At 40.8% G+C, this 19548-nt stretch overlaps 2 protein-coding genes across 2 annotated transcripts in view; both read right to left on the reverse strand.

Moving 5' to 3' along the window:
• Positions 1–7002, reverse strand: part of LOC110513568 (trinucleotide repeat-containing gene 6A protein) — a 104113-nt gene extending 97111 nt beyond the window's left edge. Inside the window, exon 1 of the mRNA XM_036972107.1 lies at positions 6890–7002. The gene's annotated coding sequence lies outside the window, so the exon portion shown is untranslated. The remainder of the gene's footprint in view (positions 1–6889) is intronic.
• Positions 7003–17841: 10839 nt separating this feature from the next.
• LOC110512493 (E3 ubiquitin-protein ligase RBBP6) overlaps positions 17842–19548 on the reverse strand; it is a 75929-nt gene continuing 74222 nt past the window's right edge. Inside the window, exon 21 of the mRNA XM_036972121.1 lies at positions 17842–19230. Coding sequence (XP_036828016.1) covers positions 18404–19230 — 827 coding nt within the window. The 3' untranslated portion in view covers positions 17842–18403. The remainder of the gene's footprint in view (positions 19231–19548) is intronic.

Genomic DNA, 19548 nt, shown 5'->3' on the forward strand with positions numbered 1-19548 from the left:
TACTTTGATTTTTACTCAAGTAGTATTTTACTGGGTGACTTTGACTTTTACTCAAGTAGTATTTTACTGGGTGACTTTGACTTTTACTCAAGTAGTATTTTACTGGGTGACTTTGACTTTTACTCAAGTAGTATTTTACTGGGTGACTTTGACTTTTACTCAAGTAGTATTTTACTGGGTGACTTTGACTTTTACTCAAAGTAGTATTTTACTGGGTGACTTTGACTTTTACTCAAAGTAGTATTTTACTGGGTGACTTTGACTTTTACTCAAAGTAGTATTTTACTGGGTGACTTTGACTTTTACTCAAAGTAGTATTTTACTGGGTGACTTTGTCTTTTACTCAAGTAGTATTTTACTGGGTGACTTTGACTTTTACTCAAGTAGTATTTTACTGGGTGACTTTGACTTTTACTCAAGTAGTATTTTACTGGGTGACTTTGACTTTTACTCAAGTAGTATTTTACTGGGTGACTTTGTCTTTTACTCAAGTAGTATTTTACTGGGTGACTTTGACTTTTACTCAAAGTAGTATTTTACTGGGTGACTTTGTCTTTTACTCAAGTAGTATTTTACTGGGTGACTTTGACTTTTACTCAAGTAGTATTTTACTGGGTGACTTTGACTTTTACTCAAGTAGTATTTTACTGGGTGACTTTGACTTTTACTCAAGTAGTATTTTACTGGGTGACTTTGACTTTTACTCAAGTAGTATTTTACTGGGTGACTTTGTCTTTTACTCAAGTAGTATTTTACTGGGTGACTTTGACTTTTACTCAAGTAGTATTTTACTGGGTGACTTTGACTTTTACTCAAGTAGTATTTTACTGGGTGACTTTGACTTTTACTCAAGTAGTATTTTACTGGGTGACTTTGACTTTTACTCAAGTAGTATTTTACTGGGTGACTTTGACTTTTACTCAAGTAGTATTTTACTGGGTGACTTTGACTTTTACTCAAGTAGTATTTTACTGGGTGACTTTGACTTTTACTCAAAGTAGTATTTTACTGGGTGACTTTGACTTTTACTCAAGTAGTATTTTACTGGGTGACTTTGTCTTTTACTCAAGTAGTATTTTACTGGGTGACTTTGACTTTTACTCAAGTAGTATTTTACTGGGTGACTTTGACTTTTACTCAAGTAGTATTTTACTGGGTGACTTTGACTTTTACTCAAGTAGTATTTTACTGGGTGACTTTGACTTTTACTCAAGTAGTATTTTACTGGGTGACTTTGACTTTTACTCAAGTAGTATTTTACTGGGTGACTTTGACTTTTACTCAAGTAGTATTTTACTGGGTGACTTTGTCTTTTACTCAAGTAGTATTTTACTGGGTGACTTTGACTTTTACTCAAGTAGTATTTTACTGGGTGACTTTGACTTTTACTCAAGTAGTATTTTACTGGGTGACTTTGACTTTTACTCAAAGTAGTATTTTACTGGGTGACTTTGACTTTTACTCAAGTAGTATTTTACTGGGTGACTTTGACTTTTACTCAAGTAGTATTTTACTGGGTGACTTTGACTTTTACTCAAGTAGTATTTTACTGGGTGACTTTGACTTTTACTCAAAGTAGTATTTTACTGGGTGACTTTGACTTTTACTCAAGTAGTATTTTACTGGGTGACTTTGACTTTTACTCAAGTAGTATTTTACTGGGTGACTTTGACTTTTACTCAAGTAGTATTTTACTGGGTGACTTTGACTTTTACTCAAAGTAGTATTTTACTGGGTGACTTTGTCTTTTACTCAAGTAGTATTTTACTGGGTGACTTTGACTTTTACTCAAGTAGTATTTTACTGGGTGACTTTGACTTTTACTCAAGTAGTATTTTACTGGGTGACTTTGACTTTTACTCAAGTAGTATTTTACTGGGTGACTTTGACTTTTACTCAAGTAGTATTTTACTGGGTGACTTTGTATTTTACTCAAGTAGTATTTTACTGGGTGACTTTGACTTTTACTCAAGTAGTATTTTACTGGGTGACTTTGACTTTTACTCAAGTAGTATTTTACTGGGTGACTTTGACTTTTACTCAAGTAGTATTTTACTGGGTGACTTTGACTTTTACTCAAGTAGTATTTTACTGGGTGACTTTGACTTTTACTCAAGTAGTATTTTACTGGGTGACTTTGACTTTTACTCAAGTAGTATTTTACTGGGTGACTTTGACTTTTACTCAAAGTAGTATTTTACTGGGTGACTTTGACTTTTACTCAAGTAGTATTTTACTGGGTGACTTTGTCTTTTACTCAAGTAGTATTTTACTGGGTGACTTTGACTTTTACTCAAGTAGTATTTTACTGGGTGACTTTGACTTTTACTCAAGTAGTATTTTACTGGGTGACTTTGACTTTTACTCAAGTAGTATTTTACTGGGTGACTTTGACTTTTACTCAAGTAGTATTTTACTGGGTGACTTTGACTTTTACTCAAAGTAGTATTTTACTGGGTGACTTTGACTTTTACTCAAGTAGTATTTTACTGGGTGACTTTGACTTTTACTCAAGTAGTATTTTACTGGGTGACTTTGACTTTTACTCAAGTAGTATTTTACTGGCTGACTTTGACTTTTACTCAAGTAGTATTTTACTGGGTGACTTTGACTTTTACTCAAGTAGTATTTTACTGGGTGACTTTGACTTTTACTCAAGTAGTATTTTACTGGCTGACTTTGACTTTTACTCAAGTAGTATTTTACTGGGTGACTTTGACTTTTACTCAAGTAGTATTTTACTGGGTGACTTTGACTTTTACTCAAGTAGTATTTTACTGGGTGACTTTGACTTTTACTCAAGTAGTATTTTACTGGGTGACTTTGACTTTTACTCAAGTAGTATTTTACTGGGTGACTTTGACTTTTACTCAAGTAGTATTTTACTGGGTGACTTTGACTTTTACTCAAGTAGTATTTTACTGGGTGACTTTGTCTTTTACTCAAGTAGTATTTTACTGGGTGACTTTGACTTTTACTCAAGTAGTATTTTACTGGGTGACTTTGACTTTTACTCAAGTAGTATTTTACTGGGTGACTTTGACTTTTACTCAAGTAGTATTTTACTGGGTGACTTTGACTTTTACTCAAGTAGTATTTTACTGGGTGACTTTGACTTTTACTCAAGTAGTATTTTACTGGGTGACTTTGACTTTTACTCAAGTAGTATTTTACTGGGTGACTTTGACTTTTACTCAAGTAGTATTTTACTGGGTGACTTTGTCTTTTACTCAAGTAGTATTTTACTGGGTGACTTTGACTTTTACTCAAGTAGTATTTTACTGGGTGACTTTGACTTTTACTCAAGTAGTATTTTACTGGGTGACTTTGACTTTTACTCAAGTAGTATTTTACTGGGTGACTGACTTACTCAAGTAGTATTTTACTGGGTGACTTTGACTTTTACTCAAAGTAGTATTTTACTGGGTGACTTTGACTTTTACTCAAAGTAGTATTTTACTGGGTGACTTTGTCTTTTACTCAAGTAGTATTTTACTGGGTGACTTTGACTTTTACTTGAGAAACTTTCTATTAAAAGGTATCAATACTTTTACCACCACTGGAAAATAGCCTAAAACTAGTGTGAAGTTTAGTTATCAGGGGGGTGTCGGACAGAGATGGTGACAGACTGTCTATACAAGATAATACTCAGATCACAGATGAAGGTGGGGAAAGAGAGATTGACGTCCTGGTGAAGCTCCTATCAACGACAGCAACACTCCCCCGGTCAGAAGATACTATCGTTGATAGGCGCTAACGGTAGCTAGCATCGGGGCTCTTAGCAACACGGGCCCCGATCAGAAGATACTATTGTTAACAGGTGCTAAAGGTAGCTAGCATCGGGGCTCTTAGCAACACGGGCCCCGATCAGAAGATACTATTGTTAACAGGTGCTAAAGGTAGCTAGCATCGGGGCTCTTAGCAACACGGGCCCCGATCAGAAGATACTATTGTTAACAGGTGCTAAAGGTAGCTAGCATCGGGGCTCTTAGCAACACGGACCCCGATCAGAAGATTCTATCGTTGATAGGCGCTAAAGGTAGCTAGCATCGGGGCTCTTAGCAACACGGGCCCCGATCAGAAGATACTATTGTTCACAGGTGCTAAAGGTAGCTAGCATCGGGGCTCTTAGCAACACGGGCCCCGATCAGAAGATTCTATCGTTGATAGGCGCTAAAGGTAGCTAGCATCGGGGCTCTTAGCAACACGGACCCCGATCAGAAGATACTATCGTTGATAGGCGCTAAAGGTAGCTAGCGTCTATAAATGAAATAACTCAGACCCTTGTGTGTGTGTGACAGAACACAATGAAGTGACCATTGACCTGCCTGCAACAAAAAACAACCCTTATCTCACTATCTCTTCAACTCTGTGAGTGTATGTCACAGATAGACAGAGGGAGACGGGTAGAGAGAGCGACAGACGGTCTTTAGACTGTGACTCCTACAACTATAAACTAGTCTTTAGACTGTAACTCATGCAACTATAAACTAGTCTTTAGACTGGGAACACTACAACTATAAACCAGTCTTTAGACTGTGACTCCTACAACTATAAACTAGTCTTTAGACTGTCAACACTACAACTATAAACTAGTCTTTAGATTGAATCCTACAACTATAAACTAGTCTTTAGATTGAATCCTACAACTATAAACTAGTCTTTAGACTGTGAACACTACAACTATATACTAGTCTTTAGACTGTCAACACTACAACTATAAACTAGTCTTTAGACTGTCAACACTACAACTATAAACTAGTCTTTAGACTGTCAACACTACAACTATAAACTAGTCTTTAGACTGTCAACACTACAACTATAAACTAGTCTTTAGACTGGGAACACTACAACTATAAACTAGTCTTTAGACTGTCAACACTACAACTATAAACTGGTCTTTAGACTGTCAACACTACAATTATAAACCGGTCTTTAGACTGTCAACACTACAACTATAAACCGGTCTTTAGACTGTCAACACTACAACTATAAACTAGTCTTTAGACTGTCAACACTACAACTATAAACTAGTCTTTAGACTGTCAACACTACAACTATAAACTAGTCTTTAGACTGTGACTCCTACAACTATAAACTAGTCTTTAGACTGTCAACACTACAACTATAAACTAGTCTTTAGACTGTCAACACTACAACTATAAACTAGTCTTTAGACTGTCAACACTACAACTATAAACTAGTCTTTAGACTGTCAACACTACAACTATAAACCGGTCGGACAGACTGTCAACACTACAACTATAAACTAGTCTTTAGACTGTCAACACTACAACTATAAACTGGTCTTTAGACTGTCAACACTACAACTATAAACTAGTCTTTAGACTGTCAACACTACAACTATAAACTAGTCTTTAGACTGTGACTCCTACAACTATAAACTGGTCTTTAGACTGTCAACACTACAACTATAAACTGGTCTTTAGACTGTGACTCCTACAACTATAAACTACTCTTTAGAATGTCAACACTACAACTATAAACTACTCTTTAGACTGTCAACACTACAACTATAAACTGGTCTTTAGACTGTCAACACTACAACTATAAACCGGTCTTTAGACTGTCAACACTACAACTATAAACCGGTCTTTAGACTGTCAACACTACAACTATAAACTAGTCTTTAGACTGTCAACACTACAACTATAAACTAGTCTTTAGACTGTCAACACTACAACTATAAACTAGTCTTTAGACTGTGACTCCTACAACTATAAACTAGTCTTTAGACTGTCAACACTACAACTATAAACTACTCTTTAGACTGTCAACACTACAACTATAAACTAGTCTTTAGACTGTCAACACTACAACTATAAACTAGTCTTTAGACTGTCAACACTACAACTATAAACCGGTCGGACAGACTGTCAACACTACAACTATAAACTAGTCTTTAGACTGTCAACACTACAACTATAAACTGGTCTTTAGACTGTCAACACTACAACTATAAACTAGTCTTTAGACTGTCAACACTACAACTATAAACTAGTCTTTAGACTGTGACTCCTACAACTATAAACTGGTCTTTAGACTGTCAACACTACAACTATAAACTGGTCTTTAGACTGTGACTCCTACAACTATAAACTAGTCTTTAGACTGTCAACACTACAACTATAAACTACTCTTTAGACTGTCAACACTACAACTATAAACTGGTCTTTAGACTGTCAACACTACAACTATAAACTAGTCTTTAGACTGTCAACACTACAACTATAAACTAGTCTTTAGACTGTCAACACTACAACTATAAACTAGTCTTTAGACTGTCAACACTACAACTATAAACCGGTCGGACAGACTGTCAACACTACAACTATAAACCGGTCGAACAGACTGTCAACACTACAACTATAAACCGGTCGAACAGACTGTCAACACTACAACTATAAACCGGTCATTAGACTGTCAACACTACAACTATAAACCGGTCGGACAGACTGTCAACACTACAACTATAAACTAGTCTTTAGACTGTCAACACTACAACTATAAACTGGTCTTTAGACTGTCAACACTACAACTATAAACTAGTCTTTAGACTGTCAACACTACAACTATAAACCGGTCGGACAGACTGTCAACACTACAACTATAAACCGGTCGAACAGACTGTCAACACTACAACTATAAACCGGTCGAACAGACTGTCAACACTACAACTATAAACCGGTCGAACAGACTGTCAACACTACAACTATAAACCGGTCGAACAGACTGTCAACACTACAACTATAAACCGGTCGAACAGACTGTCAACACTACAACTATAAACCGGTCGGACAGACAGAAAAAAGGATCAGTCATGAACTCTAATCTGAAAATACACTATCCAAAAATAGCATCACATCACCTGCTATTTCGGATACGGTTTCATCTCCTTGCGTCTGTCCCAGTTCCTCCAGGATTCTGCGATCGTAAATGGGTTTTCTTCTTCCCCCAAATCAACAATTCCCCGCATATTACGCAAGAGTTTACACATCTAATCAATTACTGTATAAAACAGTCAAATCGTCGCAATTGTGTCGCATAAAACTGACCCATCACCGCAGGACAAAAAAAAGAGGGCTCGCAATTTCAACCAATCACTGCACAATTTACCGCATAATATGGTTGAATCAAGTCAAGAAACTTTTTCCCTCGTCAGCGCATTTGTGATAAATTGAACAAAATCATTGCATACTGCCATGCAAAACAGCAGAATTTACGCAGCAAAATCAAGCTTTTTTTTTTTGTCCGCAAATATCACACACAAAAAAACACCCTCCACGAAAATCCTCGCAGGACTGGTCTTTCCTATAGCTGAAGATCTGATGAGTTAGGTTCGGCGTAGAGAAGTAGAGTATTGTGTTGATTAAATATTACCATGAGTCCATGTACCCCTACATTAGTAATGAATAGAATAAATAACATGGTTCTATACAGAGAGTACCAGTACTGAGTCCATGTACCCCTACATTAGTAATGAATACACAGTCAATAACATGGTTCTATACAGAGAGTACCAGTACTGAGTCCATGTACCCCTACATTAGTAATGAATAGAATACATAACATGGTTCTATACAGAGAGTACCAGTACTGAGTCCATGTACCACTACATTAGTAATGAATACACAGTAAATAACATGGTTCTATACAGAGAGTACCAGTACTGAGTCCATGTACCCCTACATTAGTAATGAATAGAATACATAACATGGTTCTATACAGAGAGTACCAGTACTGAGTCCATGTACCCCTACATTAGTAATGAATAGAATACATAACATGGTTCTATACAGAGAGTACCAGTACTGAGTCCATGTACCCCTACATTAGTAATGAATAGAATAAATAACATGGTTCTATACAGAGAGTACCAGTACTGAGTCCATGTACCACTACATTAGTAATGAATACACAGTCAATAACATGGTTCTATACAGAGAGTACCAGTACTGAGTCCACGTACCCCTACATTAGTAATGAATAGAATAAATAACATGGTTATATTGTGTGTGTGTGTGTGTGTGTGTGTGTGTGTCATTGTGTGTGTGTTGGGGTGTCATTGTAAGTGTGTGTGTGTTTGTGTGTGTGTGTGTGTGTGTGTGTGTGTGTTGGGGTGTCATTGTAAGTATGTGTGTGTGTGTGTGTGTGTGTGTGTGTGTGTGTGTGTGTTGGGGTGTCATTGTAAGTATGTGTGTGTGTGTGTGTGTTGGGGTGTCATTGTAAGTATGTGTGTGTGTGTGTGTGTGTGTGTGTTGGGGTGTCATTGTAAGTATGTGTGTGTCCCTTCTGTTGTCGTCGACTGGTGGCCCCATTCCTTTTCCTCAGGTGGGAACGTTCTGTTGTCGTCGACTGGTGGCCCCATTCCTTTTCCTCAGGTGGGGACCGTTCTGTTGTCGTCGACTGGTGGCCCCATTCCTTTTCCTCAGGTGGGGACCGTTCTGTTGTCGTCGGTTGGTGGGTCCATATTTTTCATCCTATTAAAATGGGCATTACGTGGGCGAATCATTGAAGCTGATGTTTGTCAGTTTGGTCAATGGTCAACTAATTTAAATGTTTACCTAACTGGTTTAGCTGTATCACATCCGACCATGAATGGGAGTCCCATAGGGCGGTGCATAATTGACCCAGCGTCGTCCGGGTTTAGCCGGTGTAGTCCGTCATTGTTAATAAGAATTTGTTCTTAACTCACTTGCCAAGTTAAATAGCTGAATTAAAAATAAATAAAGCTACAGACATTTGTTAGCCTCGTTCCTCCATCTCCCTCTTTTACCAGAAGCCTAAAAACCTCATCTTGGCATCGAACCTTCCTTGCAGATCCTGCGCTTGACTAGTATGACAGGCGACTTCAATTAAAAGTTCCTAAAAAACGTCGTGAAACTAGTCGGGGCATGGCGGATCCGACAGAACAACACGTTAAGAAGGTCAAAGGTCTTCACTCGCCAAGCTTTTCACTTGGAGAACATCTGGAGGAGGGGTCAGGGTTCAACTCCGCCCCCTGCGCACCCCCCCCCCGGACCACACATCACCGTGACGACATTATTTAAGGGTCCGTAATAAACCATTTATATAGTATTTATAAAAGTGTGTTTGTTCATCATGTATTAACCATCAACTCATTAGCATGTTTTCCAGTCCCTAATCTAAAATGAGTTTATACTTTATTAAAACGTTTTGAGTTGACCAGTGTAATTTCCCACCAAAAAGACGAGTACACTGGTAGACATTAAACCCGAGTAACAGAATAAGGACACAAGGCTGTTTAAGGAAAATATACATTTGTGACTAGATTTAGTAAAACATTAACCGATGTGGAAGTAACAATGAACAAACTGACCATTAATATAAATTACAGACCCTTAATATAAACCTTAATATAAATGACAGACCATTAATATAAATTACAGACCCTTAATATAAACTACAGACCCTTAATATAAACTACAGACCCTTAATATAAATTACAGACCCTTAATATAAACCTTAATATAAATGACAGACCATTAATATAAACTACAGACCCTTAATATAAACTACAGACCCTTAATATAAATTACAGACCCTTAATATAAACCTTAATATAAATGACAGACCATTAATATAAACTACAGACCCTTAATATAAATTACAGACCCTTAATATAAAACTTAATATAAATGACAGACCATTAATATAAATTACAGACCCTTAATATAAACCTTAATATAAATTACAGACCCTTAATATAAACTACAGACCCTTAATATAAATTACAAACCCTTAATATAAATTACAGACCCTTAATATAAACTACAGACCCTTAATATAAATTACAGACCCTTAATATAAACTACAGACCCTTAATATAAATTACAGACCCTTAATTTACACTACTGACCCTTAATTTAAATTACAGACCCTTAATATAAATTACAAACCCTTAATATAAATTACAGACCCTTAATATAAACTACAGACCCTTAATATAAATTACAGACCCTTAATATAAACTACAGACCCTTAATTTACACCACTGACCCTTAATTTAAATTGCAGACCCTTAATATAAACTACAGACCCTTAATATAAACTACAGACCCTTAATATAAATTACAGACCCTTAATATAAACTACAGACCCTTAATATAAATTACAGACCCTTAATATAAATTACAGACCCTTAATATAAACTACAGACCCTTAATATAAATAACAGACCCTTAATATAAACTACAGACCCTTAATATAAATTACAGACCCTTAATATAAACTAGACCCTTAATATAAATAAACAGACCCTTAATATAAATTACAGACCCTTAATATAAACCTTAATATAAATTACAGACCCTTAATATAAACTACAGACCCTAAATATAAATAAACAGACCCTTAATATAAATTACAGACCCTTAATATAAACCTTAATATAAATAACAGACCCTTAATATAAATTACAGACCCTTAATATAAACCTTAATATAAATTACAGACCCTTAATATAAACTACAGACCCTTAATATAAACTACAGACCCTTAATATAAACCTTAATATAAATTACAGACCCTTAATATAAATTACAGACCCTTAATATAAACCTTTATATAAATTACAGACCCTTAATATAAACTACAGACCCTTAATATAAATAAACAGACCCTTAATATAAATTACAGACCCTTAATATAAACCTTAATATAAATTACAGACCCTTAATATAAACTACAGACCCTTAATATAAACTACAGACCCTTAATATAAACTACAGACCCTTAATATAAACCTTAATATAAATTACAGACCCTTAAAATAAATTACAGACCCTTAATATAAACCTTTATATAAATTACAGACCCTTAATTTAAACTACATACCTTTAATTTAAATAAACAGACCCTTAATATAAACTACAGACCCTCAGTACTGGTATATAACCATGTTATTTAAAGTGATCCACATTTGAAGCACCTTTGATTTCTGGGTTAAAAAACAAACAACTAAAAGTGAAGAACAAAGAAAATGGAGGACAACTTCTTGTTTTTTGCAGAATTTTTTAATTTTTTAATTATTTCCTTCAAAACAATAAAAATGTCCCTCCGGTTTTCATTCAGCTGGTAGTTTAAATTAAACAGAGGTCATTGCAGAAACCCCAAGTCACAGATGGATGAATCTTCACAGTGCAATGCATGGAACCTTTTGAATCCAATATGTAACACCATCCAGTGCATCTCTACCCCCCAGTCCACCTCCACTAACAACAATATTCACAGACTGGCAAATATCATTAATGCCATAAGACATGGCCCCCTACTACCTCTAGGGTTGAACAACTCTGGAAACTTATATATATATATATATATATATTTATATGTATATATATATATATATATATATATATTTATATTTATATATATATATAAATATAAATATATATATATATATACACACATATATATTTTTTTTAATCCCAGATTCCTAAAATCAAGAAGGGAACCTGGGATTTCTGGAAATCTGGTGAATTTTGGGAAGTACTTTTGCAAAATATAGACCCACAACTCTAGGTCACTCTAGCTCAGTCTGTTGACAGCAGAGTAACATAGACCCACAACTACCTCTAGGTCAGTCTAGCTCAGTCTGTTGACAGCAGAGTAACATAGACCCACAACTACCTCTAGGTCAGTCTGTTGACAGCAGAGTAACATAGACCCACAACTACCTCTAGGTCACTCTAGCTCAGTCTGTTGACAGCAGAGTAACATAGACCCACAACTACCTCTAGGTCAGTCTGTTGACAGCAGAGTAATATAGACCCACAACTACCTCTAGGTCAGTCTAGCTCAGTCTGTTGACAGCAGAGTAACATAGACCCACAACTACCTCTAGGTCAGTCTAGCTCAGTCTGTTGACAGCAGAGTAACATAGACCCACAACTACCTCTAGGTCACTCTAGCTCAGTCTGTTGACAGCAGAGTAACATAGACCCACAACTACCTCTAGCTCAGTCTGTTGACAGCAGAGTAACATAGACCCACAACTACCTCTAGCTCAGTCTGTTGACAGCAGAGTAACATAGACCCACAACTACCTCTAGCTCAGTCTAGCTCAGTCTGTTGACAGCAGAGTAACATAGACCCACAACTACCTCTAGCTCAGTCTGTTGACAGCAGAGTAACATAGACCCACAACTACCTCTAGGTCAGTCTGTTGACAGCAGAGTAACATAGACCCACAACTACCTCTAGGTCAGTCTAGCTCAGTCTGTTGACAGCAGAGTAACATAGACCCACAACTACCTCTAGGTCAGTCTGTTGACAGCAGAGTAACATAGACCCACAACTACCTCTAGGTCACTCTAGCTCAGTCTGTTGACAGCAGAGTAACATAGACCCACAACTACCTCTAGGTCACTCTAGGTCAGTCTGTTGACAGCAGAGTAACATAGACCCACAACTACCTCTAGGTCAGTCTAGCTCAGTCTGTTGACAGCAGAGTAACATAGACCCACAACTACCTCTAGGTCAGTCTAGCTCAGTCTGTTGACAGCAGAGTAATATAGACCCACAACTACCTCTAGGTCAGTCTAGCTCAGTCTGTTGACAGCAGAGTAACATAGACCCACAACTACCTCTAGGTCACTCTAGCTCAGTCTGTTGACAGCAGAGTAACATAGACCCACAACTACCTCTAGGTCACTCTAGCTCAGTCTGTTGACAGCAGAGTAACATAGACCCACAACTACCTCTAGGTCAGTCTGTTGACAGCAGAGTAACATAGACCCACAACTACCTCTGGGTCAGTCTAGCTCAGTCTGTTGACAGCAGAGTAACATAGACCCACAACTACCTCTAGGTCACTCGAGCTCAGTCTGTTGACAGCAGAGTAACATAGACCCACAACTACCTCTAGGTCAGTCTGTTGACAGCAGAGTAACATAGACCCACAACTACCTCTAGGTCAGTCTAGCTCAGTCTGTTGACAGCAGAGTAACATAGACCCACAACTACCTCTAGGTCAGTCTAGCTCAGTCTGTTGACAGCAGAGTAACATAGACCCACAACTACCTCTAGGTCAGTCTAGCTCAGTCTGTTGACAGCAGAGTAACATAGACCCACAACTACCTCTAGGTCAGTCTGTTGACAGCAGAGTAACATAGACCCACAACTACCTCTAGGTCAGTCTAGCTCAGTCTGTTGACAGCAGAGTAACATAGACCCACAACTACCTCTAGGTCAGTCTGTTGACAGCAGAGTAACATAGACCCACAACTACCTCTAGGTCAGTCTAGCTCAGTCTGTTGACAGCAGAGTAACATAGACCCACAACTACCTCTGGGTCAGTCTAGCTCAGTCTGTTGACAGCAGAGTAACATAGACCCACAACTACCTCTAGGTCAGTCTAGCTCAGTCTGTTGACAGCAGAGTAACATAGACCCACAACTACCTCTAGGTCAGTCTAGCTCAGTCTGTTGACAGCAGAGTAACATAGACCCACAACTACCTCTAGGTCAGTCTGTTGACAGCAGAGTAACATAGACCCACAACTACCTCGAGCTCAGTCTGTTGACAGCAGAGTAACATAGACCCACAACTACCTCTAGGTCAGTCTAGCTCAGTCTGTTGACAGCAGAGTAACAGAGACCCACAACTACCTCTAGGTCAGTCTAGCTCAGTCTGTTGACAGCAGAGTAACATAGACCCACAACTACCTCTAGGTCAGTCTGTTGACAGCAGAGTAACATAGACCCACAACTACCTCTAGGTCACTCTAGCTCAGTCTGTTGACAGCAGAGTAACATAGACCCACAACTACCTCTGGGTCACTCTAGCTCAGTCTGTTGACAGCAGAGTAACATAGACCCACAACTACCTCTAGGTCACTCTAGCTCAGTCTGTTGACAGCAGAGTAACATAGACCCACAACTACCTCTAGCTCAGTCTGTTGACAGCAGAGTAACATAGACCCACAACTACCTCTAGGTCAGTCTGTTGACAGCAGAGTAACAGAGACCCACAACTACCTCTAGGTCAGTCTAGCTCAGTCTGTTGACAGCAGAGTAACATAGACCCACAACTACCTCTAGGTCAGTCTGTTGACAGCAGAGTAACATAGACCCACAACTACCTCTAGGTCACTCTAGCTCAGTCTGTTGACAGCAGAGTAATATAGACCCACAACTACCTCTAGGTCAGTCTGTTGACAGCAGAGTAACATAGACCCACAACTACCTCTAGCTCAGTCTAGCTCAGTCTGTTGACAGCAGAGTAACATAGACCCACAACTACCTCTAGCTCAGTCTGTTGACAGCAGAGTAACATAGACCCACAACTACCTCTAGGTCAGTCTGTTGACAGCAGAGTAACATAGACCCACAACTACCTCTAGGTCAGTCTAGCTCAGTCTGTTGACAGCAGAGTAATATAGACCCACAACTACCTCTAGGTCAGTCTGTTGACAGCAGAGTAACATAGACCCACAACTACCTCTAGGTCACTCTAGCTCAGTCTGTTGACAGCAGAGTAACATAGACCCACAACTACCTCTAGGTCAGTCTGTTGACAGCAGAGTAACATAGACCCACAACTACCTCTGGGTCAGTCTAGCTCAGTCTGTTGACAGCAGAGTAACATAGACCCACAACTACCTCTGGGTCAGTCTAGCTCAGTCTGTTGACAGCAGAGTAATATAGACCCACAACTACCTCTAGGTCACTCTAGCTCAGTCTGTTGACAGCAGAGTAACATAGACCCACAACTACCTCTAGGTCAGTCTGTTGACAGCAGAGTAACATAGACCCACAACTACCTCTAGGTCAGTCTAGCTCAGTCTGTTGACAGCAGAGTAACATAGACCCACAACTACCTCTAGGTCAGTCTAGCTCAGTCTGTTGACAGCAGAGTAACATAGACCCACAACTACCTCTAGGTCAGTCTAGCTCAGTCTGTTGACAGCAGAGTAACATAGACCCACAACTACCTCTAGCTCAGTCTGTTGACAGCAGAGTAACATAGACCCACAACTACCTCTAGGTCAGTCTGTTGACAGCAGAGTAATATAGACCCACAACTACCTCTAGGTCAGTCTGTTGACAGCAGAGTAACATAGACCCACAACTACCTCTAGGTCAGTCTGTTGACAGCAGAGTAACATAGACCCACAACTACCTCTAGGTCAGTCTAGCTCAGTCTGTTGACAGCAGAGTAACATAGACCCACAACTACCTCTAGGTCACTCTAGCTCAGTCTGTTGACAGCAGAGTAACATAGACCCACAACTACCTCTAGGTCAGTCTAGCTCAGTCTGTTGACAGCAGAGTAACATAGACCCACAACTACCTCTAGGTCAGTCTGTTGACAGCAGAGTAACAGAGACCCACAACTACCTCTAGGTCAGTCTAGCTCAGTCTGTTGACAGCAGAGTAACAGAGACCCACAACTACCTCTAGGTCAGTCTAGCTCAGTCTGTTGACAGCAGAGTAACATAGACCCACAACTACCTCTAGGTCAGTCTGTTGACAGCAGAGTAACATAGACCCACAACTACCTCTAGGTCACTCTAGCTCAGTCTGTTGACAGCAGAGTAACATAGACCCACAACTACCTCTGGGTCACTCTAGCTCAGTCTGTTGACAGCAGAGTAACATAGACCCACAACTACCTCTAGGTCAGTCTGTTGACAGCAGAGTAACAGAGACCCACAACTACCTCTAGGTCAGTCTAGCTCAGTCTGTTGACAGCAGAGTAACATAGACCCACAACTACCTCTAGGTCAGTCTGTTGACAGCAGAGTAACATAGACCCACAACTACCTCTAGGTCACTCTAGCTCAGTCTGTTGACAGCAGAGTAACATAGACCCACAACTACCTCTAGGTCAGTCTAGCTCAGTCTGTTGACAGCAGAGTAACATAGACCCACAACTACCTCTAGGTCACTCTAGCTCAGTCTGTTGACAGCAGAGTAATATAGACCCACAACTACCTCTAGGTCACTCTAGGTCAGTCTGTTGACAGCAGAGTAACATAGACCCACAACTACCTCTAGCTCAGTCTAGCTCAGTCTGTTGACAGCAGAGTAACATAGACCCACAACTACCTCTAGCTCAGTCTAGCTCAGTCTGTTGACAGCAGAGTAACATAGACCCACAACTACCTCTAGCTCAGTCTGTTGACAGCAGAGTAACATAGACCCACAACTACCTCTAGGTCAGTCTGTTGACAGCAGAGTAACATAGACCCACAACTACCTCTAGGTCAGTCTAGCTCAGTCTGTTGACAGCAGAGTAACATAGACCCACAACTACCTCTAGCTCAGTCTGTTGACAGCAGAGTAATATAGACCCACAACTACCTCTAGGTCAGTCTGTTGACAGCAGAGTAACATAGACCCACAACTACCTCTAGGTCACTCTAGCTCAGTCTGTTGACAGCAGAGTAACATAGACCCACAACTACCTCTAGGTCAGTCTGTTGACAGCAGAGTAACATAGACCCACAACTACCTCTGGGTCAGTCTAGCTCAGTCTGTTGACAGCAGAGTAACATAGACCCACAACTACCTCTAGGTCACTCTAGCTCAGTCTGTTGACAGCAGAGTAACATAGACCCACAACTACCTCTAGGTCAGTCTGTTGACAGCAGAGTAACATAGACCCACAACTACCTCTAGGTCAGTCTAGCTCAGTCTGTTGACAGCAGAGTAACATAGACCCACAACTACCTCTAGGTCAGTCTAGCTCAGTCTGTTGACAGCAGAGTAACATAGACCCACAACTACCTCTAGGTCAGTCTAGCTCAGTCTGTTGACAGCAGAGTAACATAGACCCACAACTACCTCTAGCTCAGTCTGTTGACAGCAGAGTAACATAGACCCACAACTACCTCTAGCTCAGTCTGTTGACAGCAGAGTAACATAGACCCACAACTACCTCTAGCTCAGTCTGTTGACAGCAGAGTAACATAGACCCACAACTACCTCTAGGTCAGTCTGTTGACAGCAGAGTAATATAGACCCACAACTACCTCTAGGTCAGTCTGTTGACAGCAGAGTAACATAGACCCACAACTACCTCTAGGTCAGTCTGTTGACAGCAGAGTAACATAGACCCACAACTACCTCTAGCTCAGTCTGTTGACAGCAGAGTAACATAGACCCACAACTACCTCTAGGTCAGTCTAGCTCAGTCTGTTGACAGCAGAGTAACATAAATTTACATCTCGATAGTGCTTTTCGTCCTCCTCCTACACGTTTTCACTCTAGAGAATGTATATCTGATATGAAAGATGGTATTTTCACTCTAGAGAATGTATATAGATGGTATTTTCACTCTAGAGAATGCATATAGATGGTATTTTCACTCTAGAGAATGTATATCTGATATGAAAGATGGTATTTTCACTCTAGAGATTGTATATCTGATATGTGAAAAGATGGTATTTTCATTCTAGAATACATATCTAATCAGATGGTATATATTGTGTGTGTGTCCATAACGGTGCACTATTCTGTATATAGTCCACTACATCGGGAACCGGTTGCTATTTGGGATCCATCCCAGGTCGTAGAAACTCTTCAATAAAGACCTGGGGACTGGAGGGACAGGAGGGGAGGGACGGGAGGACGGGGGGACTGGAGGGACAGGAGGGGAGGGACGGGAGGACGGGGGGACTGGAGGGACAGGAGGGGAGGGACGGGAGGACGGGGGGACTGGAGGGACAGGAGGGGAGGGACGGGAGGACGGGGGGACTGGAGGGACAGGAGGGGAGGGACGGGAGGACGGGGGGAGGGGAGGGACAGGAGGGGAGGGACGGGAGGACGGGGGCAGGGGAGGGACAAATCAAGGTTTAGCAATTACATCCTTTTATTTTTTTTAAACACACAAAAAAAATAGTTTGAAGCATCATTCAAGTAAACCGACTGGTCCAAGCAAACAGCCTCTGTTTTAGCAGAGTCTAAAAAAAACAAAATATATATTTATTTTATACATCAGCCTTTAAATTCTTTAAATTATTTCAAATCCTCAGCAAAAAAAACTAAACAAAACATCCCCCTTAGATAAAGAGTTGAACTGGAGTGAACAGCAGAGCAGAGCGGTTCAAGTCCTCTTTACTATCTACACTACGGGGTGTCCCGGCACAAACAACACCCACGTTCCCTACGTAGGGCCCCTACATAGGGAATAGGTGTTTGGAATACAGGCTGTGTGATGCCTCTCTTGAGGACCTTACAGTTCACTGACAGGAGGGAAGAAAAACCAAGTCTCTTTCCTGCAAAAAAATGGCACCCGAATTCCCTTCTTAGTACACTAGGCTTGTCCTTCAGTCGTGCACTAGTTAGGGAATAAGGTTTAGGGGCCACGAGCCTTGGGCTGAAACGTGTCGAAAACGCTTCACAACGAAAACGTCTCATAAGGCTACGCTAGCCATTTGGTCTTCTCCTCTTCTCTCCTCCTCCACCTCTTCTTCTTCTCTCTCATTGTCCTCTTTCTCCTTGTTCTTCTTCTTGTGTTTGTGTTTCAGTCCCGTGATCTCTCCCTCCTCAGCGTCCAGGCTCCCCTGTCTCCTCTGCTTTCTATCCTTCTTCTTCTTCTTCTTCTTCTGTTTCTTCTTCTCTTTTCTATCTTTTTTCTTCTTGTCTTTCTTGTTGCCCAGGCTACCGACAGAGCTGGCGCTGCTGCTACGACTTCTGCCGCTCTCTCCCTCCACCGCTCTCTCTCCCTCCACTCTCTCTCCCTCCACCGCTCTCTCTCCCTCCACCGCTCTCTCTCCCTCCACCGCTCTCTCTCCCTCCACCGCTCTCTCCCCCTCCACCGCTCTCTCTCCTTCCTCCTCCCCCTCTGAGATCTCTCCCTCGCTGTAGTCAGGTTCGAAGGCCTCATCAGTCTCTCTGACCAGGTCAGGAGGAGGTCTGGAAGAAGGAACCGAGGGAGGAGTTCTGGAAGAAGGGACCGGGGGAGGAGTTCTGGAAGAAGGGACCGAGGGAGGAGGTCTGGAAGAAGGGACCGAGGGAGGAGATCTGGAAGAAGGGACCGAGGGAGGAGATCTGGAAGAAGGGACCGAGGGAGGAGGTCTGGAAGAAGGGGCCGAGGGAGGGGGTCTGACTTTAGGGTTCTCCCTCCCTCTCTCCTTCTCCCTACTCACCCCCCTCTCTCTCTCCTTCTCCCTATCGACCCCTCTCTCTCTCTCCTTCTCCCTATCGACACCTCTCTCTCTCTCCTCCCTATCGACCCCTCTCTCTCTCCCCTTCTCCCTATCGTCCCCTCTCTCTCTCTCCTTCTCCCTATCGACCCCTCTCTCTCTCTCCTTCTCCCTATCGACACCTCTCTCTCTCTCCTTCTCCCTATCCACCCCTCTCTCTCTCTCCTTCTCCCTATCGACCCCTCTCTCTCTCTCCCTATCGACCCCTCTCTCTCTCTCCCTATCGACCCCTCTCTCTCTCTCCTTCTCCCTATCGACCCCTCTCTCTCTCTCCTTCTCCCTATCCACCCCCCTCTCTCTCTCCTTATCCCTATCGACCCCTCTCTCTCTCCCCTTCTCCCTATCGTCCCCTC

Source organism: Oncorhynchus mykiss, unplaced genomic scaffold (assembly GCF_013265735.2).
Source record: "Oncorhynchus mykiss isolate Arlee unplaced genomic scaffold, USDA_OmykA_1.1 un_scaffold_120, whole genome shotgun sequence".
In the NCBI taxonomy this organism is placed as follows: domain Eukaryota; kingdom Metazoa; phylum Chordata; class Actinopteri; order Salmoniformes; family Salmonidae; genus Oncorhynchus; species Oncorhynchus mykiss.